The 24,290-nt window shown below is 31.8% G+C and overlaps 4 protein-coding genes across 8 annotated transcripts; 2 read left to right on the plus strand and 2 right to left on the minus strand.

Moving 5' to 3' along the window:
- Positions 1 to 1,276: 1,276 nt before the first annotated feature.
- LOC107362062 (uncharacterized) lies at positions 1,277 to 4,380 on the plus strand. 5 transcript variants are annotated; one of them, XM_089267510.1, is made up of 5 exons: positions 1,277 to 1,418; positions 1,514 to 1,578; positions 1,649 to 1,765; positions 2,330 to 3,655; positions 3,753 to 4,380. In XM_089267510.1, exons 4-5 carry the CDS (start codon positions 3,607 to 3,609, stop codon positions 4,193 to 4,195), a joined length of 492 nt encoding a protein of 163 aa, XP_089123636.1. In that variant the 5' UTR covers positions 1,277 to 1,418; positions 1,514 to 1,578; positions 1,649 to 1,765; positions 2,330 to 3,606; the 3' UTR covers positions 4,196 to 4,380. The 5 variants fall into 5 exon arrangements, with proteins under 5 accessions (XP_089123636.1, XP_089123634.1, XP_089123633.1 ...); XM_089267508.1 differs by having other exon boundaries at positions 1,676 to 1,765; XM_089267507.1 differs by lacking the exon at positions 1,649 to 1,765.
- A 198-nt stretch (positions 4,381 to 4,578) lies between these two features.
- LOC107362036 (calreticulin-like) lies at positions 4,579 to 6,967 on the minus strand. Its single transcript, XM_015929033.3, has 4 exons — positions 6,820 to 6,967; positions 6,325 to 6,622; positions 5,325 to 5,852; positions 4,579 to 5,134 (listed from the first exon to the last, which is right to left on the minus strand). The coding sequence occupies exons 2-4, from the start codon at positions 6,617 to 6,619 to the stop codon at positions 4,746 to 4,748; spliced, it is 1,212 nt and encodes a 403-aa protein (XP_015784519.3). The 5' UTR covers positions 6,620 to 6,622; positions 6,820 to 6,967; the 3' UTR covers positions 4,579 to 4,745.
- A 773-nt stretch (positions 6,968 to 7,740) lies between these two features.
- Positions 7,741 to 22,721, plus strand: LOC107363654 (tyrosine-protein phosphatase 10D). Its single transcript, XM_015930916.3, has 7 exons — positions 7,741 to 8,096; positions 8,680 to 10,626; positions 15,883 to 17,870; positions 17,967 to 18,118; positions 20,449 to 20,584; positions 21,241 to 21,346; positions 21,418 to 22,721. The coding sequence occupies exons 1-7, from the start codon at positions 8,024 to 8,026 to the stop codon at positions 21,447 to 21,449; spliced, it is 4,434 nt and encodes a 1,477-aa protein (XP_015786402.1). The 5' UTR covers positions 7,741 to 8,023; the 3' UTR covers positions 21,450 to 22,721.
- A 174-nt stretch (positions 22,722 to 22,895) lies between these two features.
- Positions 22,896 to 24,039, minus strand: LOC107363681 (large ribosomal subunit protein bL19m). Its single transcript, XM_015930951.3, has 2 exons — positions 23,732 to 24,039; positions 22,896 to 23,634 (listed from the first exon to the last, which is right to left on the minus strand). The coding sequence occupies exons 1-2, from the start codon at positions 24,003 to 24,005 to the stop codon at positions 22,970 to 22,972; spliced, it is 939 nt and encodes a 312-aa protein (XP_015786437.1). The 5' UTR covers positions 24,006 to 24,039; the 3' UTR covers positions 22,896 to 22,969.
- Between the last annotated feature and the right edge of the window lie 251 nt (positions 24,040 to 24,290).

Genomic DNA, 24,290 nt, shown 5'->3' on the forward strand with positions numbered 1-24,290 from the left:
ACTGCCTCACTAAGAAAGAGCGAGAAAGAGAGAGAGAGAGAGAAAGAGAGAAAGAGAAAAAAACAAGAAATAGAATACAAGATGACGGTGATGATGGAGATGAAGACGGTTATGGTGGTGTTGAACGAGCGAAGATGTAAAAGAAAGGCTGGAAAAGAGATAAAATAGATTGCTGTTTAACTCCGTTATGTGTTGATTGTTTGTTTCTTGTTGCTGTTATTGTGTTATGGTAAGTTAGATAAACAGGTACACACACAGATGATGATAAGTTAAACACGATTAGGAATGATGTATTAGAAAAAAAATAAGACGATCAACAAGATGAAGAGTAACAGGTAAAGATGTGGTCAAGCGTTTTGTTTATTTCAATATAATCTTTTCACTGTATTAATTGTAAATGTACGTATCACTTTATATGTGTTACACCAATATATCAACAATTGAAGCTAATGTTGACGTAGAGCGTAATGATGATTATGATGTTGGTGATAGACAAATGACTATGATGATGTTAATTTCAACTCGCAATTATTTCTTTTCTGTGTTGGTGTTATTAATTTCATTTGGGATTTTATACGATTTTTAAAAAACAATTTAATTAATGGCACACAATCCAAAGTTTAATCCTTCAGGTATTCCTCATACTGTAAAGGTTGCTCTTGCTGTAGGTAAAAATCACTGGTGATAAGATGGTATTATTAATGATCATTTTCATTTCAATGGGAATGATGTTGATAAAGATGGTGTTGATAGTAATGGTAATGGTGATTGTATTGGTGACGATGAGTTGAGTTTAAAAAAAGCATCATAATAATCCATTGGTTTCAATGTTGATTTGAAAACGATTTGTTGGTGGAAATCACTTTTGTAACCCAAACCAGGGTTAAAGATTAATCAAGGTTGATGAAAAAGAGCGACAATTTGAAATTGAAAATAAAAAGCTTTTGATTTTGTTTTGATTGTTTTGATGATGATTGTTGAGAATCCCTTTTATTTGAAGACTTCCCATATGGTTTAGTTGAGAGTTAACAATATTTACGTTTACAACCGTTAGTAAAAAAGAGAGATTGAAACAGTTACTGAAACTTTTACTCACTTCTGCACACTGAATCTCCCAAAGTTGTCTCACTCTGGTTCTCTTCTTCTTCTCTCTTTCAAGTCTTACATTTTTCTGTCTTTCTTACTCTCTTTCTTATTCTCTTTCTTCTTTCGTCTTCTCTCTAGTTGAAGCTAATTGTAATAAATTGGAGTAAAAAGATTGCGATGAAAAATAAAACGCGGTAACATTAATTCATGTATTAAACTCGATACTTTTCTGAAAACTGGATACAAATAAACCGCTTCAACATTTAACAAATGGGAATCAAGAATGGTTAACAAGGAAACTGGACAAGATGGCTGGCAACGGGTAATTTCAAGTAAGACCTTTTTGTTATCATAATTTATTTGATTGTTTACCACAGTGTTTTTAATGGACAATGGTTACCAAACAATTTTTGTTAATGTCAATCAGGATCACAGGATCAGGAAGACACACCGAGGACATGGAGAGACGATAATAAATAACAAGAGTGAAAGGTGAGAAAATAGTGAATCTTTTTTTTTTATTTCTAGCTTTTTTATTCGTCTGTTTAACTTGTTGATTTAGCTGGTGTTTTGTTTTCTCTTTTTTTAGTAATATTATATTTGATGAGATTTAATTGTGTAATGGAGGTAACACTGATTTAATGATTCTGACGTTTAAAGAGTAGATGGAAAAATAGAGGTAAAATATGTGTAAACAGACGGATAAAAATGAGGATGAAACTGATGATGATGAAAACATGGTGATCACCATTATAACCGCTATTGGATTCCTTTTTGTTCGTATTAACATCAACTCTTCTCTGTGCTCATGTTTACAGTTGTAGTACCACTCGTTGAAAAAAGAGAATGTGAATTTTTAAATATATACTTCGTTAATAATGATAATATCGATAGTAATTTACAGTTTTTTTAATCACAATTGAACAGTTGTTTCTTTAGTTGGTAACGGTTTGCGTTTCTTTTTCCTTGCTAATCTAAAATATCACAGATTCAAAACGAATGTTCGATGCACTTTCTTCTTTTTTCTTCTTCATCTTTTAATCATTCTTCATCACATCAGCTCACTCATTCATCATCATCAATGTCTCCCTTTTTTTCTTCATCCAGAAATGAAACTGCTCAATATTTACAATTACTTCTGAGTCAACTCCTCACCATGATTTAACCATGCAAAATCTGTGTTTTTTTAAAAAAATTTTCACTTAATCTTTTCTTTTCTGCATATTTTGTCTTACTATTCTAGATGTTCCCTTATCATCATCCTGATCCTTTGTTTACACATTTTGCATATCATTGTCATCATTCACAACACTGGTATTCATCACATTTTACTTTTACATAATACTTCCGGATCAATCTTATAATACCTTTTCACTTCCATGCCTGAAAACTTGAAGATTCTGATTTCAATTGAATTGTCACACCGAACCATTCGTTGATCTTGGACCAGGGCTAGCCAATCGATTCAACATTCAAAGTGATTTCTAAGAATTGAAAGACGACATTACCGCACAGATCATAAAGTGCACGCGAATTTGATTCCACCAATCAGTTGAAAGGATAAGTCAGATTTATGCGTAATGCTATTTGCAGATTAAATAATAATCATCATTAGTATCCTCATCTTCACCTTCTTTACTTTTGTTCTTAAACACATTTAATATCACCTTCAACCTAACTCTTTCATTTTCATCTGATCTTTCCTTTCCACTAACATAATCCTTTCCATTTTGTTCACAATCCCTCAAATCAACTGGTTAATGCTACTTATAATAGACGTTTACATGCTCTTTCCATAGATAATTAACATCATCGTCTGTTGAAAAAAGATTTTCTCTTTTAGTCGACTATTAACTCAAATCGTTTACATGATTAACGTATCCAGATTTCTCGTTTGAACAGAATCTAATTTCTTATTAATTAAATTCAACTAAATTATTTGGCAAGTTAACCATATGTTTTAGTTTTATTGAACCAGAATATGTTAGCTTTTATTTAAACCTTAGTAACTGACTAATCAATTAGGTCAGAAATTATTCTTCGTAATTTTGGCTGATTTGTGAATCAATGATTGTTATTAATATTAAAATTTTCTCTCCTTCAGTAAATGATGATTAAAAAAATAAACCATTGTTGAAGGTTGAAATATGAATAGAGATGTGAACGACCCCAGGCTTATGGACTGGTTGACTAAATCAAATGAATAAAGTACAGGTTATTAACAATAAATAATGATAATTATTGCTACTATTATGATAATAGTAAGCAAAATAAAAATGGTTTCCACAGACAGATGGTTAAGAATGGAAAACATGTTGAAAATTGAAGTAGCTTAGACTCAAAATGTTTTTTTTGTGTTGTCCAAAAAAGTGAATTCAAAAATCGTCAACTCCTGTTATCAATTGTCTACCATTCAAATTGTATGATCATTACAAACTCAATTTAACCTCTAGTCATTGTCAAGAGTGACTTTTGGAAATACTTTTTGGTGTTTTTTGTTGTGATAAGAGTAAAGATACGATGAAGTGTTTAAATTGTCTCTTGTTAATTCTTGGAGTCATCATCCAGGGTAAGTTGTTGAAGTATTTAGTTGATAGACTTATCAATTCTATACAATAACCAGCCATTTCTTTTATCTGATTGATATATTTTCTTCATCTAACCAGAATCCGATTCCATATTGATTGAACGGGAAGACTTTGATTTTGCCTGTAGCAATATCAACCGATTAATAAAACAAGGAGTGGGTCCGATTGAAGCCGCTGAAAGGGCAACAAAGGAGTTACAAATAAAGAAAGGTCACAATTTAGATGAACCAACTGGATCCTTTAATAAAAAGGCACATCAAGTTGTCCAATCTGCTGACGGTCGTATTAATTGGCTTTTCTCAGTTTTCAGTTCAATTTTACAATCACAGGCTGTCAAGGTTCAAGTGGGTGACACTAATTCAACTAAAGTTGGTGTTTTTGGTAAACGGGAATCTCCTTTGAATCTGCAAATTCCTTGTGAATTAATTCCATTTCCATCGGTTGTTGATTCTACTGATGGACAATCGATTAAATTGATGCTTCTTTCAATCGACCATTTTCTTAATGAAAATCGACTTTGACGAAACCAACAATCCTTTAAACGAATAAAGATGAAGACATTTTATATTGAATTGGAATCGATTTTAACCTAAAAGTCTCCACGAGTTTTAGAGTGAGAATTTACTTTCAGACTCTGGATGGCTAAAGAGTAAACTATTTTGTTATTATATAAATAAATCCTTCGAATCCTTTGTATTGACACTAATGATGACTGAAATATAATGATTTCCGAATATTTACTGTTGAATTGGAATCGATGTCGAGTTTGGTCAACGAGTCAAAGTTTTAGAGTGAATTTATTTTCAGACTCTGGATGGCTAAAGAGTAAACTATTTAGCTATTAAATAAACTTCAGCTGAATAAATTGATTGTTTCACTTCGAATAACTTGAGAGTTTGAAAAATTTTGTATAAAAGTTGTAATTGAAAAGCAAAGAATTATTGTGAGTTGAAATGAAAATTGCGAGGCATTGTTTTTACAAAAAAGTACGAAATGGATTTCTTTTTAATCAACATCCAGTCGCTATATTTTAGATTAGCTCAATTTGAAAAAAATTACTAATTGTTTAGCTTAGAACTCATCATGTTTAGTTTCTGACTTATCATCGTCATCATCATCGGCTTCTTCTTCTTTATCAACCTCTTCATCCTTCTTTTCCTCTGCAGCAGCTTCAGTTGCTTTCCTTTCTTCTTCATCCTGTTTCTCTTTCATTTTTTTCTCCTCTTTAACTCTTTCCAAGATATCGTTCAATGTTTCATCGGCTTCCTTTTCACTGTCAGTGATCAAAATGTTGTCAAAAATGGTTCCAGCTTTAACTTGCCATAAATCAAAACCAACACTACAGATTTCTGGATATCTGTAAAGTTTATCATCAGCAACATAATCTGGATTATCGATTTCAGGATGAACCCATGGTCCTTTGTATGCTGGGTTATCGATTTGTTTTGGTTTCCATTCACCTAAATATTAAAAATACAAAAACAGGACAAAGAAGAAAAATGAAATATAAAGTACAATAAAAACTGAATTGAGTTGATATTTCACAAGACATATTAAGAAAATAGCAACCCAACTTCCAATACAAAAACTAATAGATTCATGTAACCATGTTTCTCTACTTTCACTTTTTCTTATTCATTTTAAAATTACCTTTAAATGCTGGATTGTTAATTTGTGGTGGTTCCCATTCACCGTCCATTTCATCGTCCCAATCTTCGGGTTTAGATGCATCAGGGTCTGGGATATATTCTGGTTGATCCCAATCTTCTGGTTTTTTGTCTTCAGGGTCATCAATTTTGGCTCTGTCATCCCAATCTTCGGGTTTCTTTGCATTAGGATCCTTAATTTTCTTAGGTAATAAGAAGTTCCAATCTTTTTCTAATTCTCCTTTCTCTACGGTTTCACCGTCAATTGATACTTTGTAAGTGTTGTCAGGTTTAACAGTCAATCGATAAACATGTGTATGGACATCATCCTTACAACGAATGTCTTTATTAATGAGCAAATTTTTTCCTTTGTAGTTGAAAATAGCATGGACTTTTTTGGTTGCTGGACCACAAATATCAGGTCCAAACATAAGTAAGTATGGAGAATCACCATGAAGTTGCTTTTGATCAAGTGCACAATCAAATACTTTCAAGTATCCACCACCACAGTCAATGTTTTGTTCGTGTTTTACTGTTGGAATCAAATGGAATCAAATGAAAGAGAGTGGAATAAAAAAATTAAATAACAATCTGATTGTAGATAAAAGCGACTGATTGAGCATTATTATAAATGGTTACTAGGGTTCCATCAAATATGAAATCTATTCAAAATCAACCGCCATGTATACTGCATGGAATTGTTGTTTACTTTATCATTAAATTAGTCTACATTTGTATTGCCGTTCTTCATTACTGATTACTTAATTGTAGTTAATAAACTAAAGTATAATGCTGGTTAAGTAGGCGATTATGTTGACGTCACACACCCAAACCACATTTTAACAGGGGAGCAACAAACTTGATATTTATTCATACACTTCTGGACAAAGACATATTGCCACGTTGAGACTTAACAACTGTAACAACATTTCTCTAGTAATGCTCAAAATAGATAACATTATGATATATTGTATTATCACTGATTGTAATATCGATATACTAACCTGAAAATTGTACAACCAGGTCTTTTCCTTCATTATCAAACTTATTGTCTTCAAATTTAGCTGAAAGACCATAGAATCTGGCATCTTGAGATGTTTTGATTCCCTTGTCTTTTAAATCATCGCCATAAAATTTACCGGCTGTCCATTCAAATTTACCAAATTCTTTACCAGGGAATTCTGATTGTACCCATCTTTTCTCCCAATTTGGTGTATCAAACTCTTCTCTAAAATAAACAGTTGCACCAATGCCTGTTGCCAGACAGGCTACAAGGCAAAATACTAATTTTAGTTTCATTACCTAGAATAACAACAAGACAACAAGACATTAATCAATAAAAGGATAAATTGATAATTTAAGATCAATCTAATCATAAAAGAAACAAGAGAAGATTGAAGAATAATCGAGAAATTTGATTAAATTGAAAAACATTGACAGATTGAATCTGCAAAGAAGGATATGAAAGGAAATCCCAGAAAAGACTTTACTTGACTTACCTTAAATTTGAATAAAAAGATGTCAGGTTAAGAAGAATAGATTTTTATTGCAATAAGTTACAAATAAATATGGGTAATATACTTAATAAAGTTACAAATGCACAATTAGTAATTAAATTGATTGACACAAACCCAATTGAATTACTGATTAATAAACTGACGAGTCTAAACACAATTGTTTAACCTGGTAAAGAAATGATCCAAGTGTAAGCTGTTCATTGGCTGAAAAAAAATATGCACGCAGTCGCAGGTTGATCTCAAATAAAATTTTTAATCTTATCATTTATTAATTAACCCAATAATTTCATTGTTTCTTATACACAAATTAATATTGTTTGATCAACAATTTATCAAAGGAAACAATAAAACGAAGGTCAACATATTAGCATTTTAATTGTAATAAAAAATAACCAAGTTTATGCTTTAAATGAATAGTGTGTCTCCAACTAAATGCTGATATTATCTTTAAAGAGACTCTTAAATGCCGGTTAACTTTACTGAATTGTCAAACTAGTTTCAAACTTTGAGATTCAAAGTAGAATCAAAACATCTGTTCATGAATCAAAATTATGATCCAATAACTGAAAATGAAACCTGTCAATTTAGCTTTAACCAAAGTTAGTGTTACATGTCAAAATTTATTGAAAATTCATCAAACTAAATACTTCAATCACTGTTGAATTCAGTTAGAAGGAACCATGGACAAAATAAAAATCGAACAGCTTTGTTAAAACTGAAAAAGTTAGGATTTTAATTAAAAATAAATGAAATATGATATGAAATTCAATCTTTCAAAAACAATATCAAATTCAACTTTACAAGTTGTTATTATCAGAAGAATTTTGTTTATCACTCTGTAGATGTCGCTAACGACAATTATGACAAAAGTGGAGATGAACGCCATCTTCTGCTCTTTAAAATTACTGTTTACATGTTGGTTGTTTCTGAAAGTTTCAGAAGTTGGTTTTTAGTTGTTGCCTCAGTTCAGTTGCTTTGTTAACATCATGATGTTTAATTGAATCTCACTATTTTTTAGTATTGTTATTTAATACTTTAATTGTTCCTTTCATATGTTTACATAAATATTTCTTCGAAACTCATCCTCCATGTTAATTCACAGGAATAAAGTTTATTTTGTAATGTATGTTCTCCTCGGATTTTGGCCTTAGTTGGTGTTTTTACAACAACAACTACAAGGGTCAACATGTTACCCAAAAAAGTCTGTTTTCTTATTGGATTCACTTTGTGCCTCTTGGTACCCTATTCTTTTGCTCAAGGTAAGTTTCTTAATGGTCAGATCAATCTTTATTGTCTTTAGACCAAGAACTTTTTCATTTCTTTTATAAGAATAGTATAAGAATAGTAATTTAGGATAAAACTTCAATAGTTATAAGATATCACAAATAATTGTAGGTAGATATTCAAATTGATTATCTTCAATCTATATTTTGCTTGGTCAGTTTTCATTTATTTGAGTGTTGCATAATTTTATGAAAATCTTTATATTCAATCTGAATTTTTCACTTCCTAACTTTGTTATATCTTTCATGATTAGACAAAAGTTTACTTTAATATCTTCTCATCTCTTTTCATGCTCTCTCCAATTTCATTATTCTTTCACTGAGGTCATTAGTTTTCATCTCTCATGGATCAGGAACTGAATTTTATATGAGACTATCTGATTGATTTTTATTGAAAATGTTTACTCCCCTAGTATGAATTTTTCTGTTTCTCTTTCCCTCACAATTTGTTCCGCTATTTATTTAAAACCTTATAAGTTCAATGTAGCAACACATTTTCATTACCAATTTCACAAATCCTTGATTTTAATTGATTAGTTTAATTTTCTTTCCACACCAGTTATAGCACCACCTAATCCACCCAGAGATTTACAAATAGAAGTTGTATCTGGTAAAATAGTTCACCTCGATTGGAGTCCTCCTTCCTCTGGACATATCACTGCTTATGGACTAACCATCGTCCCATTATCAGAGCAAGATGAAACGGGTATACGTAATCTACAGGTTGCGGCAACAGATGATTTACCTTTAACTCTACGTGATCTTACACCAGGAGGAACTTATGAAATTCAATTGCAATCAATTAATGGTAACATCTCAAGTAATCTTTTCTTGTCAGCCAATTTTACCACCAAACCAAACACACCAGGACGTTTCATCGTCTGGTTTAGAAACGAGACAACCCTGTTGGTGCTTTGGCAGCCTCCTTACCCTGCTGGTATATTTGATCAATACAGGGTAAGCATTGAGCCTCGGGATGCCATCCAATCAGTTCTCAATGTTGACAAAGAATCAGAACCCCCGGGTCCAGCTCAAGCAGCATTTTATGGATTAGTACCAGGTCGAGCTTACAATATTTCCGTTCAAACAGTTAGTCATACACAGATAAGTACACCGACGGAAGCCAAATACTGGACTGTGCCACTACCACCGACGAATGTTACCTTTGATCAAACCACAGTGACATCTAATTCATTTGATGTTAAGTGGTCACCGCCGAAATCATTATCTGAATTTGATCGTTATCAAGTTTCATTAAGCATGAAAAGTTCGATACCTAAATCAGTACCTAAGGATGCACCGCGAATGGTAACATTTAATGAAAATCTTGAGCCCGGAAAAACTTATGAAGTGGTTGTTAAAACTGTTTCTGATAATGTTGCTAGTTGGCCGGTAACTTGTAATGTTACCACAGCTCCCTTACCTGTTTCAGAATTGAAAGCTTGGCCTGGAGAGGCAGGCGAGATTAATGTTTCCTGGGTTGCTAATAATGATTCAGTTCAAGATTCTTATATGGTTAAATATCATGAACTGGAGGCCTTCAATTCTGATGGATCAGTACAAGTTGTCCATGAGACTAAAGTGGTTCTCGAAAATCTACTTGATGGCCGTAATTATTCAATTGCGGTGGTTGCTGTGAGCAAGGGGATTAAAAGTGAAGAAATTGTGATTTACCAACCAACCAAGCCAGCTCCACCAGTAATTGGAATCTTGGAGCCTGTCACTAATAACAAACTAAATGTTTCTTGGAAATCAGATGTAAACAGCCGTCAAGATTCTTATAAAGTTGTTTGGATCAGAAATGATACCCAAGAAAAAGAGGAATCTATCACTAAAAACAATTGGCTTCTTTTAGAAGGGCTTTTTCCTGGCGGGTCTTATGCTATCAACGTATCTGCCATTAGTTATGGTCTGGTCAGTGAACCTCACACATATGATAAAACTATACCACCTCTACCTCCAGGAGGACCTCAAATTGCCAAAGCTTCCAATTCAACGGTAATTTTAACCTGGACACAACCCAACCAGTCTCTGGTTGACCATTACATTGTCCGTTATCGACCTGTTGGATCTACATTTTGGCGTGAAATGGGAGTTATTAACATTACATCAACAGAAATTCGTGATTTAGTTGCCGGTGAACGTTATGTTTTTCGAGTGAATACAATTTCTAATAAAGTAGAAAGTCCGGATGTCCGTGAAATAGAGCAAACAATGTACCCAAATGCAGTGGAATCAGTTACTTACTCAATAGGATCTGAAAATATAACATTTAAATTAGTTACACCATTAGGACGTGTTGATTATTACATAATTGTTTATAATACGGTTCGTGAACCCACTCAGCAAAACTCAAAACAAGTTCCAGCTGGTAACAATACTCGTGTCGGAACTCTAGTGACCATTGTAATAGACGAGCTTACTCCTGGTGATATGTATTCCTTCCGTTTTTACGCTGTTAGTCATAATCTTCGAAGTGAAGGGATCGGTGTCCAAACCAGAACAAGTAAGTAGCGAAACAATTATCAGATAAAATGAGGAAACTCTTCCCTTCTAATCACAATTACCTATCATTATGCGTGTGTTCAGTTATCACTGTGCAAGTATCAAAACCAAATACATAACAGTTATCTTTCCAAGATCCGGTTATCGATTTTAAAATGGCAAATCAAAAATATCAATCTACCTTAAAATTAGTGTTTGTGTGTTTATTAATACGAACCATTTGAGACTAAAATTATGTCAAAGTCGAATGAGCTTGACAATCAAATGTTGCTGGTGAAGAAGTAAAATGCAAATATCTTTTTTTTAATCAAGATAATTTTTCACCCAAAAAAAGCCAGATGATAGTTTTGCTAATCAAAGCTGTTAGCTAAAGATAATTTATAATGAAAAATATTATATAAAGCTATTGGTAGCGATAAAAGAAACGAATACGTGTTTCGCTGTCTTCCAACGAAAGAAAAATTGAGAAAGCAAATCATTTTTTAGAGACAGTAAAAGTCGAAAGAGAAGGTGGCCTCAATTGACTTGTTTTCAGTTCGAGTTTCAGAATTACATTCAAGTTAGTCATGAATAGTGAAAGAAATACCTGTACAAGTTTGAAAAGTATGACCATTTGCTTGACTTTAACCTGTTTCGCTGCTTCTTGGAATGTCCTGAGAGGCAAGAGAGAAGAAGGAGAAAAAAGAGAAAGAAATGAATCAAGACTTTGGTACGTCTTTTTCACACAAGAAGCCAGAAGAGAAAGAAAAAAAGTTGTTCATGAAGATGAAAAAGAGAGAGAATTTGAGGTTTGGAAGATAAAATGAAAAAAAAGGAGTAAAGGAGAATAGGAAGGAAGATTGTTTTTGAAGAAGAAAAATCAAGTTTCGAGTTGTAATAATTTTTCTTCCAACAAATACACACCTTTAATTTTTACCATTCACTTAACGGTTATTAACTACAGAAAGTTTCAACAGTTAATTGTTAAATTGTTGTAGGTTCATTTAATCATTGGCTGACTCAACTTTTATACCAACCGTTTGTTATAAAACAATCACAGAAAGACACACAAAAATATAGCAAAAGGTAAAAGAGCAAAAACTAAACTCCAATTGACTACAACAAGGTCAATAATTACTAATGATTAGGTGAATAAAGCCTACGATAATTTGGATAAATTAAGATCTCTTCCTTTACATTAATCTACATTTGTATAGTGAAAATGCGTTTACTTTTAATGATAAGGTTGATCATGTTGAAAGGGCGAGATAAATGTTGGCGTTTGGTGTTGCTTTCAGTTGATCTTGTTTTTTGTTTCTTTTTATTTGTATTGTTCATGTTTTTTTAGTGTGTCGCTATTCATCTTCAGGTTAACTCAGGGAGATTGGCTCATGAAAACTGGTTGTCACTTGAATGGTTTGATGAGCATGACTAGGTAGTGATGTTAGACTATTTTTCAAAATGAAACCCTTTTACTTGAGCATTGAGAAACGATTAAATTCCAAGTTTACCGTTTGTTGCCTGATTAGCACAATTGAACTTCATTGATTTAACCATTTACACAAAAATACATTTTTCACTGCCACTAACCAAAGAGGCGAAAAGCAAATTATGATAATGATGATTAAGGTGTGAAGAGATTTGAACAAAAAAACGTTGAAAACGTTGCGACCTTTTTTGATTATATCTTCAATCGAAGAAGCAACAAGTGAAACCTTTTTTTGCATAAAATGAGTTTGGTTGCCTTCATCACTTTCCATCTTTATCATCAGCTTCTTCAGCCTTTTCATCCTGAAATGGCAATTTAAAAGGTTGAAAACAATAATCAAAAATTGTATGCATTTGTAGGAGCTTGAGGTTGAAAAAAGCTTTAACTGAATGAAAAAAAAGAGTTAAATTAATGGTCAATTAAGCTTAGCCTTTACTCAAATAGAACAAGGTCATTTTTTCATTGATCATCGGCTATTCTGTAAACGGTATTGTGCTTAACCACTTTCTTCTGTATTAATATCTTTACTAATTTAAAATTATCTCAATTTACCTTTTAACTTTTTATACGCTTTGATTGACCGCTGGTCAATGAATAACAACCTTTCAAAGCTATTATTGTTACTCGTTGAAGCAAACTAAATATCAATCAAATTAACCGATAATCTGATTGACAGACATTGAATAATGTTATGTAAAAATTACAATATTTGAAATTTTCTTAATCACTATTTAATTGTCATTTTGGATATTTTAATATTCATTAATCTAGTTTTGCAGTCTATTGGTTGCAGTTGAAAGGAAAAGTACATGTAAATACAAAGTTTACAATTTCTCACTCTTAACTGATTCAAGTTAATGATAACAATTAATCGTCAACAGCATCAACAATAAGCTGTGAGAAATGATATAATTTGAATGATTGAAATGATAATATGAAAACGTTTTAACCACACAAAAGGAGTGAAAGTTGATTCGTGATAATATAATGTTTACAATTGTGAAAACATTCAACAAATGGAAACATAATCAAACCAATTTTACCTTTTCAATTGTCAAATTAATAATCAAACTAAAACAAGTTCAATAATTAATGAACAACATTTTATGAAACTAAAGATTCAAGGTTAACATGATTGATACAAAACTTGATCTTAGATTTTCTGGTTAATCTAAACCCAATCTGGTTTTATTCGTGAATATCTTATCCAGTCTCCATTGCAAGTTAGAGTTAAAAGCAACTGTTGAAAAAATGGAAAACATGAATCTTCATGAAAAATGGTTTGAAAATGAATTTCGTTAATGAAAAGAAACAAAAATTGCTATCAATATCGAGAAAACAAGCTTCAATTGTTTATCATTAAAAGCCAATTCTCGATATGCTCGATCTGGTTATTACAGTTATTACGTTTAGCATGATTATCAATTGAACAAAAGGCCAAGATTGTTAATTTAGTTTTGAGAACGAGTTAAAACTTGTGTGAGAACGAAAATTTTATTTCATTTTTTTACCTTTGATTTACCAAAATAATATCAACTTATTATTATCAATTTATCATTAGCATTTGATACAATTGAAAGGCTTTCAATCAGTTTCGATCGACATCATTTTCAACTCTACATTTGCATTTAATTTGGGTTTTCAACTCGTCTCTGAAAACCTTGATTTTTGCTCGTTTTCTTGCAATTTCAAGAATCAAATTGATTTTAAATATTTCAATCATTTAATCATAATTTCTGCCGGAATCAAAATTTTACTTTTATTCAAGGAAATCACTTTTTTACATCGATTGATACTTTCAATGAATGGCATCAAGGATGATTTGTGTTAACTTATTGTTTGCTTGTTATTGATTCTTGTTTCTGCTGTTTTTCACTGTTGATTGTTTTGCTATTAGTTTTGTTTTTTCACCATCATTTGGATTCACAATCATCTTGACCCAGAAAAAGAAGTGAACTTTTAAAATGATGAAAGATGATTATTTCTTGAATAATGAGATAAGCATGAGGTCAAAATATCTTTTCGCATTCATATTCATCAGATGAAACAATTGTCATCTGTCAACCACTCAATTGTTGCTCATTCAAATCAACTTTTCCTTTCGCATTTTCACTCTTCACCAATCTTTCAATTTACAAATTTTCTCATCTATTTATGAAAACCAATCGTAATAAACTGATAGATTTGATAATCATTTGCAAAAAAAGTTCACAATTGAGTGCAATTTTATCTTCAAGTCTGTAGTTTACATATTATTATATGGTTTAACTGTATAATTAACAAAAGGATGAAATGTTTAGCTTATCAATAGTTTCACCGTTTTCACAAATCTCAAGTAAATAAGCTATCAAATTTATTATTTTATTCAATATAATCATTGGATACAATTTAGCCAGTCACAGGTTAACAAGGCAAACAAATGATCAATACTAAATATATTCAGTTGCCCGGTACAGTCACAAGAGAACCTGATTTTAAGGCAAATATTCCGGGCTCTTTCCTGTTCTCTTCATCTTTCCCATCATCATCATCATCTATTTTCTCTTTCTTTTCTTCTTTTCCTCTTAGCCCCTGGCCAATTCCAGGCTCCTCAAAAGTCAGGCCAAGGTTTGAAACATTTAGCAAACCTTCTGAGAAAAAGAAAGCTATTTTTGCATCTTTGTCCGCACTTAACATCGCTCGCATTAATTGCTTACCTTGAATCAATTTTTTCCAATTACATCATTTTTTCCATTTTATCAACAATTATTGAAATTATTTGATCTATTTCATTGCCTGCCATTTAATGTTTTATCAACTTTTTGCATTTCAATAACCTTTAATAACTCGGATGTTTGTTTGCAATTTATGTTTGCTATTGATAATAGTCTAATAATCAGCTCATTATGGTAATGATTTTGATTTTAGATCCAATTATTCATTTTATATTACTGTGTTAATTAAATTATTTTATCTGTAGCAAATTGCTACTCTAATTGATCATTTACTGAACAATTTCTGGTTTTACAATGAAACTCTAAAGCTAATTGGTATTGATAGGAAGAAATTTGAACAATTTTTTGCGCTCCAGATCGTTAACTTAATTATACTAGATTTAACAATTTCGTCTTAATCGTTTAATCTGTGTTTTTTCAATTTTTCACCGTTTTTCAATCAATGTGCTTTATTAACTTCATTGGTAATCGTTTGGGTTTACTTGTTACATTCTGGTTCTGAGTCTGGTTAAGAGTGTTTTGGTCACCAGAATGATGTTAAATAATATTGTTACTCATTTACCAATTGGCTGATAAACAAAAAATATTGCGATTAAAAACGTTAATTGTTGTTGAATGATTTGTCTGATTCATTGATGGGACGATTAACGAACAACATTTTTTTACGTTGACTTAGCAGACTTTGTTAACTATTTTCCGCCACTATTAACATTAATCATGGTCAATTTGCAATTAAAGTAATTTTGCTATTGTTTTTCTTTTGACTAATGACAATTTTAATTAAACATTGACTCGATAATTTAATACTTTTCCTGTTTACCTTCTCAATCTATATGCTTTTTTCAAAGCAATTCATTTTTTTACGTTTGTCTGTATTCAAACATTTACAGACTCATTGATTAGTTGATAAGGTAATTACAAATTCATTGATTACCTCATGAAATGGCTTGATTAACATGACTGGTAATGCCAGAAAAAGATCACTGAACACACCTTATTTATAGATTAAATCAATGTTTATTTGCGATTGAATGCTAATGAATCCTTTTTATTTGTCATTTATTTAAATTATTAGTGCCTGTGATCAATTCTGTAATTAACATTGTTACCGATGAACAAGAAACTAAAACATTGGGAATCAAGTATACACCAACACCTCGAAGGAACGTTATTTTTGATCGATATCGGTTCCAATTGGTTAGCGATCAATCAATTCCTGCCCAAGAAAAATTGCATAACGATACTTCTCGCTTGGTTTTATTTGATAACCTAATACCTGGTCGTTTGTATAACATCTCAATATGGACTGTAAGCGGTGGTGTCCATTCTGTTCCAATTATCAGAGAAGTCCGTCTATTTCCAGAACCAGTTCGCTCTCTGTCTGCCTTGAAAACTACCGATACCGAAATAACCTTGGTATGGGAAGCTCCAATCGGTGATAAAGATGGCTACGAGATAACCTATCTTGATCCTCAGATAACAAATCGGCTGGTTCGCAATATTACTTTTGCAGAAAAGATATTCTATTCTGGCTTGAAACCTCATCAAAATTATTCCTTTGAAGTCACCACGCTCAGTGGATATGGAACCTCAACTATGCTTCGAAGTTCACCCATTTCTCAAACATTTACCACCTCTGAATCAATTCCTGGTCGAGTTGCACTTTTCCATTCAATTGATGTTAAACCAAATGAGATTACACTGAAATGGGATTTACCAGTTTCAGAGCAAAATGGTGTTATTACTGGTTTCAATATATCTTATTATCCAAAGGGTAATCCGGTAATGAAACACCAATCTTTTGGGCCAACAGAAAATCAGGGAACAATTTATCAACTAATTCCAGGCAAGGTCTATGTCTTCCAAATTCAAGCTCACACCAAAGTTGGACCTGGATCAAAGGCTACCTGGGAAGAAGCCATGCCTATTTGGCCACCGCCTTTACATTTACCCAATATTGTGCCCACTGAGGTGGGTCACACTTCTACAACCATTCGTGTTCGTTTTAGGAAAAACTTTTTCTCCAACATGTACGGTCCCATATTGGCTTACACCATAATTGTTGCCGAAGATGATACAGGAGACACTCGACTGTCTGACCTTCCCTCTTGGCATGAGGTTCAGAAAAAGTCAACTTGGCCTGCTTACCAAGTTGTTGAACCCTATTATCCTTTTAATGGCTCTTTAGTTGAAGATTTTACGATTGGATCAGAGGATTGTTTAAATTCAAATGCCATTAAGAAATATTGTAATGGTCCCTTAAAATCTGGTTCAATCTACAAGGTTAAAATTCGAGCTTTTACTGCTCCTGATAAATTCAATGATACACTTTATTCTTACCCCATAGCCACGGATCCAGATAATACTGCTTTGTACGTGGGAATTTTCCTCCCATTGTGTCTCCTCATCCTTCTTGGTTTCATCATTTTGGTCTTGAAGCGTAAACGTCTTGGTCCATTCAGTTCAAGAATCAAGAAAAATACCAAATCAATTCCACATATGGGTGGTAAAGAGGATGCTCTTTCCATTGCTGAAAGTGAACTTGTAACAAGCCGTCCCATCAAATTAAAGGATTTCTCTGAACATTATCGTATCATGTCTGCTGATTCAGATTTCCGTTTCTCAGAGGAATTTGAATTGCTTAAATATGTTGGTCGTGATAAACCATGTACAGCAGCTGATTTACCAGTTAATCGACCCAAAAATAGGTTTACAAATATTTTACCATATGATCATTCTCGTGTTAAACTGTTGCCCACAGATGACGAGGAAGGCTCAGATTATATCAATTCAAATTACATTCCTGGTTACAATTCACCAAGAGAGTTTATTGTTACCCAAGGACCTCTACATTCAACGAGAGATGATTTTTGGCGCATGATTTGGGAACAAAATTCTCGAGCCATTGTAATGTTAACTCGTTGTATTGAAAAAGGCCGTGAAAAATGTGACCGTTACTGGCCTTCTGAACCTCAACCCGTTTATTATGGTGATATTCAAGTAACAGTGCTCAATGAATCCCAATATCCTGATTGGTCCATCTCCGAGTTTAAAGTCATGAGGGTAAATAAAAAGACAAAACCAAGCATTCATTATCATTATCATTTCTTCCAGTCAAACTAATTTCCAATTCCAATTTTTGTTTATCTTCCATTACAGGGTGATCAATCCAGGATAGTTCGTCATTTTCATTTCACCACCTGGCCTGATTTCGGGGTTCCTGAGCCTCCAATAACCTTAGTCAAATTTGTCCGATCATTTAGAGAAAGAGTATTACCTGATAGCAACAAACCTATTGTTGTACATTGCAGGTTAGCTTCTCATCTTTCAACCCTTTTCCCTTTTCTCTTCCTCTTTCTTCAATCTTAACCGCAACCATTTCAATTTTTCATTATACTCATCATCATTTAAAAAACCAACTAAAAACCAGTTTTATTTTCCTACTTCTTTTTTAAATCTGTTCACTTCCAGTAATATGATTTTACCTTTATCTTCTTTCCACATTATCCATCATTGACCTTCCACATAATAATCATTATTAACATTTATGATTATTAGATCTATTATTATAATCCCAAAATATTGTTACTATCAATCCTAATCCTTCCTTATTTTCATTTTTCTCATCTCATTCCTTTTCTTAATTCAACCTTTCAACCTGATAAGATATCAACCGCTAAAACCCAAAAATCCTATCTTTCTCTCTTTACCAGTAACAATCGGTAATCATTCCAACTAATCAACCTGATTATGAATTGGTAGTAGACTAAACCATTCCTTTTTTATCCTCTCATTACACTCACAATTAACCAACTCAATTGTTTTCAATGATTGAACAATTTAAATCTTTTTGTTATTTGTATATTTTTTTACTGTTTGCTCACCTCACAGTATTGGAAACAAGTTGATCTTCAGTCACAGCTTTTACAGTTTAGATTAACAGATTATCAACACTTTCTTACTTTGATCATTAATTGAAACTTTGTGCTGCTATCAATGTGCAAATGTTTACGCTTGACTCGTTGAAATCTTCGTTAGTAAACTCGACACACTAAACTAAACAATTTTTTACCCTTTCACCAACCAAATATCAACCTTTATTTGCTACTCATCTTGTCTATCATGAAACATGTAATAATCATGATTACTCTGCTTTTATTTAGGAAACATGTTTCCGAAAATTTAACGTTCCCATTGCGCAAAAAAATAGCTTCACTTGACAGTTCATTATTAGTACTGATGATTACAGGTTGATCAGCATCACCAGCATAAAAAAAGTAAAGTAAGAAAATTGTGTTTAAAGATAATCGGAAAACGTGTGAGAACCTCAATCAAATAATACTTATGAAACGATTTAATTTCAATTGAGAAGCTATAAGTATCGTATTAAGGTTGATCAAGTTGCGAAAATTATGTTGTGATCAATCAAGTAGAGTCGCTTTTTGATTGTATTATCGTGTGTAAGTGAAAATTGGGCGATCAGACAAAAAAAGCTCAATGATGATACAACTACTTATAATTTCCTTGATTTTCACTGATCAGTAATTACAATAGATTCTGTCAATTCTGTAGATTTCTGTCAATTTTCACTTGTAGGTGTTGAATATCAACTTTGCTATGAATCCATATATGATCAACACTTACAATTTTATTGCTCTCCACAATATTTCATTTCAATAACAACTGTCCATCTCAACCTTCACTTATTTTCACTTGATATAGCATAATGCGATCACTTGTCGCCTACAATCTTACGGAAGTTGATTTACCTTTATTTGGTCATCCAATTTTACTTAATAAGGAACCTTACCTTACATTAAGCTTTGAATCACAAATTATTTGTTGAATAAAAAATGGTCAAGGTTAGTTGAAGATGTTTAATGATGAGTAAATATTGAACGTTATGGATGATACTTTTACCTTTTTTTACATTCAAACAAAAACAATCAAATTATAATGCTATTTAATCGTAGTCTGTATTTTTTGTTAATTGGTCATTTATATAAAAAGATTTTTTTGCTCAATTGTTTTTTCCAAGAAAAGTGAATAGTTGGAAAAGCTCATGAATTGAATTTTTGTTCATTCATATGAATGACTTTTTGTTGAAAGTTTATTCATTTTTATCCATTCACTTTTACTGAATCTGGATTAGCTGCAAAAAAAAGGTTAACTGACTCATTAAAAATAGTTTATGCTCAAGTTGGTCATGTTTATCAATACGTAAACTCAACGGCAAATGTACCATTAAAATACCATTCAATGATTAAAAATGCACCAATTTACTATTCCTTAATCATCTTGTTAACCAAACAACTTTATCATTGGAGTGTCAATCAGTGATAAACTGTTTCACTCTAACCTCTAATATTATCATAATTTTGAAATTGAATTGCAAATAATATTTACTTTTACCTCCTTCACTATTAACTTAATTAGCTTAATTTAGCCTGATTTAACTTTGTCGTGATAATTTGTCTTTGATTTTGCTTTTTGTATTACCATTTCATTAACCATTAACATTGTCAAACTTGAATTCCTTACTTCTTTCCATGTTCCTCTCCATCCAATTATCTAATTATAAAACAACAAATTATGATTAAAACATGATTAATTAACTGATTTACCTTCTCTCTTCTTACAGTGCTGGTGTTGGCCGATCAGGCACCTTTATCGCTTTGGATCGTATCTTACAGCATATCCAAAAATACGATTATGTTGATATTTTTGGTATTGTTTATGAAATGAGACGAGAAAGAGTTTGGATGGTTCAGAATGAGGTATCTAATTGAAAACAATTATTTTAAACAGCAAATAATTAGAGGATGTTTATTTTTACACTTCGCAACATTTTTGTCAGCTTGAACATTCAGGTCAAATTTGATACCTTTTAACCTGTTGTGTTATTAGTTAATTTTTGCTTCATAAATCATTCTTAAATTTATTCCCTTCTTACAACCTTTTGTTTAGCTGATTTTTTTCAGCTTTTCTTCCCTAAAATTCCATATTATTTTCCAGCAATGAAAGCCAAATCTTTATCAATGTTATTTAGCTTGAAGCCAAATGTTAAACTTGATATTCATGATGAAACTTCCTTAATTGTAGCTGGTTTAAGGGATGAGGCCGGAAGAGAGTGACAATGTTTTCACATTGAGTGATTAAAATTGATTGATAAACATGACATCAATTGGGATCGGCAACATTTAATTTGGCAATTTTTCAAATAAATTATCCAACAAATGATATTGTATCAATGATTGCTTGATTGTGTCTGTTGATCACATCTTTTTTAACCCAATCTCATGAACCTTTACATTCAGAAACATTTACATCTAATTGTTCAGGTCAAATTTGCTGTTTAACTGTATTTATATAAACTATTTTTAATTTACTATTTGCTGATAATTAATGAAATTTCTTCTTCTATTTTCAACAGCAACAATATATCTGTATTCATCAGTGTTTACTTACTGTTTTGGAAGGTAAAGCTGACCTCTTGGACTCGCCCAGACCTGAAATGCATCTTAATCCTGGGTTTGATGGTAAATTAATTCAAAGTAAATTGTTTGCCAATCAATTCTAATAATTCTTTTGTTTTCCCTTTTTTATACAGATGATGAAGGTATCGCTGAATCTGGGATCTGAGAGTTTACTTGATTATTGTTAGCTAATTAACGGTGAACCTGACTTGTCCAAACTCGGAGGCCTGAATTGGATTGAATTTTATTTTCTTTTGCTCTATTTATTTAACTGAAACCAAATCAAATCAGGGCTGATATAAATCATGAAAGAATTTGCAAGACTGGAAAAGCACAAAACAATGAACTTTGATTTCAAGGATCGCCAAGAATGAAAAAAAGGATGAAATTAAATTTATTCATCGAGATTTTATTTTTCAATGTTCAGCTCAACGATAATCATGAAAAGAATCAACAAATCAAAATGTTTCTTCTGTTAAAAATTGAATCTAAAATTATAATATCATAATTTCAAGCTCGTTGGAAGTTAATAATTCAAAGACTGGAATCAAGTTTTATACAATATTTGCACCAAAGAATGGTATTTAAAAAAAGTATCTTTATTCTTCTCATGGTTAATGGAAGAAAACCATCGAATCATTGATCACTTATCAAATCAATATATCAAATTCAAGATCAGCCGACACTCAATTATGAGACTGAAGAAGCGAGCAATCAACAGTGGATCATAATCAAGACAATTTTAGCAACATCTAAGTCATAGTTTTATTGATTAACGAAGCCCCAATCATCTCAACACTTCCAATTCATCCAGGAGAAAATGAATTTCCAATTTAATTGTTTCCCTTTTCTCCTCTCAAATTACTCAATTTAGATCTGATATTGTAATATTTGACAAAAAGCGATGTTACAGTGCCATTTGTTTCTCTTATTTTCATCATAAGCGAAAGGATAAACATTACTCAAAGTCCATTTTATTCATTACTGGACACGGCTAAATCTTGTAAAATCAACCCTTCTTTTGACCTTTTCAACATCTGACTGAGAATTAATTCATATATTAATTTTTTTGTAATCTCTGCCTCACTATCATCACTCATTTCAAACAAAACAATCTAATTTGTTTATTATGTAAATTTTTGTTCCTCATCAAATTTTCCCTCTTCTCTCATCATCATCTGTTAAATATAATGTTCATTTATCTAATTGTTTCATTTTTTTCTCTTCTAATAACCATTTGTAGAAACAAATCTCTCATTTCTCTCTTTCATAGTTAATTTCATTCTCTCTTATTTTTAAATTCTTATTTATCTCTTGATTTTGTATCAAATCCTCACAATTATCATTTCCATTTGTCTGCCAACAAAGTTTCAATTTTCAAAGAAGATCTTGAATTCAAATAAATAATTCAATAAATCATATTGAATCCCCTTGTTAATTCAATTCTCATTTATTTAATACTCTTTCAGCTCAACTAACTCTGAGAATCAATTTAACTAATTATTTCTATGTAATTTTATTCGCCCTGGACTTTTTTTCCTGAATTATAGCTTATTTAATCAAATCGGCACCAGATATCACTATTAAAGCATTAAATTGCAACAGAATTCAGTTCAATTTGAAATTTGAAGATATTTTAGTTAGTGCATAATTAATTTACAAATGTACACATGGTTTCTACAATATTCATCTTCTTATCATTTTGGCTCTTCTAGCCTTCTTTTTCATGTCACTTGTCGACTTTTCGTAATCGAAAAGCTTGTTCCAAATAGGTAGTTGGGCATCTTCTGGTATATGAGAACGATACTCCTTCATTAAATCAAATTGTTCATATTCGTTGTGATGTCTGTTATGAACAGAACGTTTGTAATAATATTCCCAAACACCAAGCATTTTCTCGATTCCATAAGTTTGATGTTGATATCGAATTTTGAACCAATCTATAGACCAAGGTAGAGGAAGCATTTTAACTTTGATTGGATTCACTGGCACCGGAGCACCTTCTTTTCTCAATTCTGGTTCCATATCCAAAGGAAAAGTAGAATATTGAGGTTCTGCATCTCTCAAATATCTTAAATCTGCATCTAGACGCTTCTCCAATTTTATCACTTCGATATTTTGTATAGTTGGGTTATAAAGATCATATCTAATTTCGATACCCTCACGGTCGACAATATTTCTTAAAGTAAAACATGAATTGAGGCCAGTGCCTTCTCTAAAAATGCAGATACCAAGAAAACGAGATATTTTACCAGCAGCATTGACATCAGAAACTGTAACAGCAAGAATTGAACCAACATAAAATTCTGGAATATCCATATTGGTTTTTCTCTTTAACATATCGTTATGCTCTATAATTAAAAAGATGAAAGAAAATTTCAAAAGATTTATCATTAAAACAATGTCTAGCTTTTATCTCTATTTATGTCAATTGATTTTGATACTCACCTAAAACAGTTTTAATTTTATGTCGATGTTCAGGCTTAGTTGAAGGGAGAAATTCAGGATATTTTAGTCTAATTGACATTAAATCTTCCTGAATTAACTTTTGACTAGATGGTATTTGTCTTTTAACCTCTGATGTAGAGGTATAATTGCATGGAAATCCTTTTCCTTTGTCAAAAATTTCTTTCTTGTGAATCCAGGACCTAGATGTTCGCAATTGACATTGAAGCGGCACATTGTAAGAATGAATTAATTTAATTACTCGAGGTAAAACCATCTCAACAGAACAAAAAAAGAGTCTTCAAAATTAAAAACAAAACACATGAAAAACCATTGCTAGCTCTTAAAATAGATTAATCGCTATTTTAACAGCAGATTTTTTAATTGCATCATTTATACTATTATTTACATTGTATTGTTTCTTGACTTTTCACATTTCAATTTAATTCGTAATGAAGATCACATTTTGCCTCGTAAATCACTCTGAACTTTGTTTTCTGAATTTAGAGCTTATTTAAGCAAAATGGTACCAGTTATCACTATTATTTCATTTAATTGCAAC

This window comes from Tetranychus urticae, chromosome 2, assembly GCF_039701765.1.
Source record: "Tetranychus urticae isolate SD_2017Ah chromosome 2, NJAU_TeUrti_SD_1.0, whole genome shotgun sequence".
Classification (NCBI taxonomy): Eukaryota; Metazoa; Arthropoda; class Arachnida; order Trombidiformes; family Tetranychidae; genus Tetranychus; species Tetranychus urticae.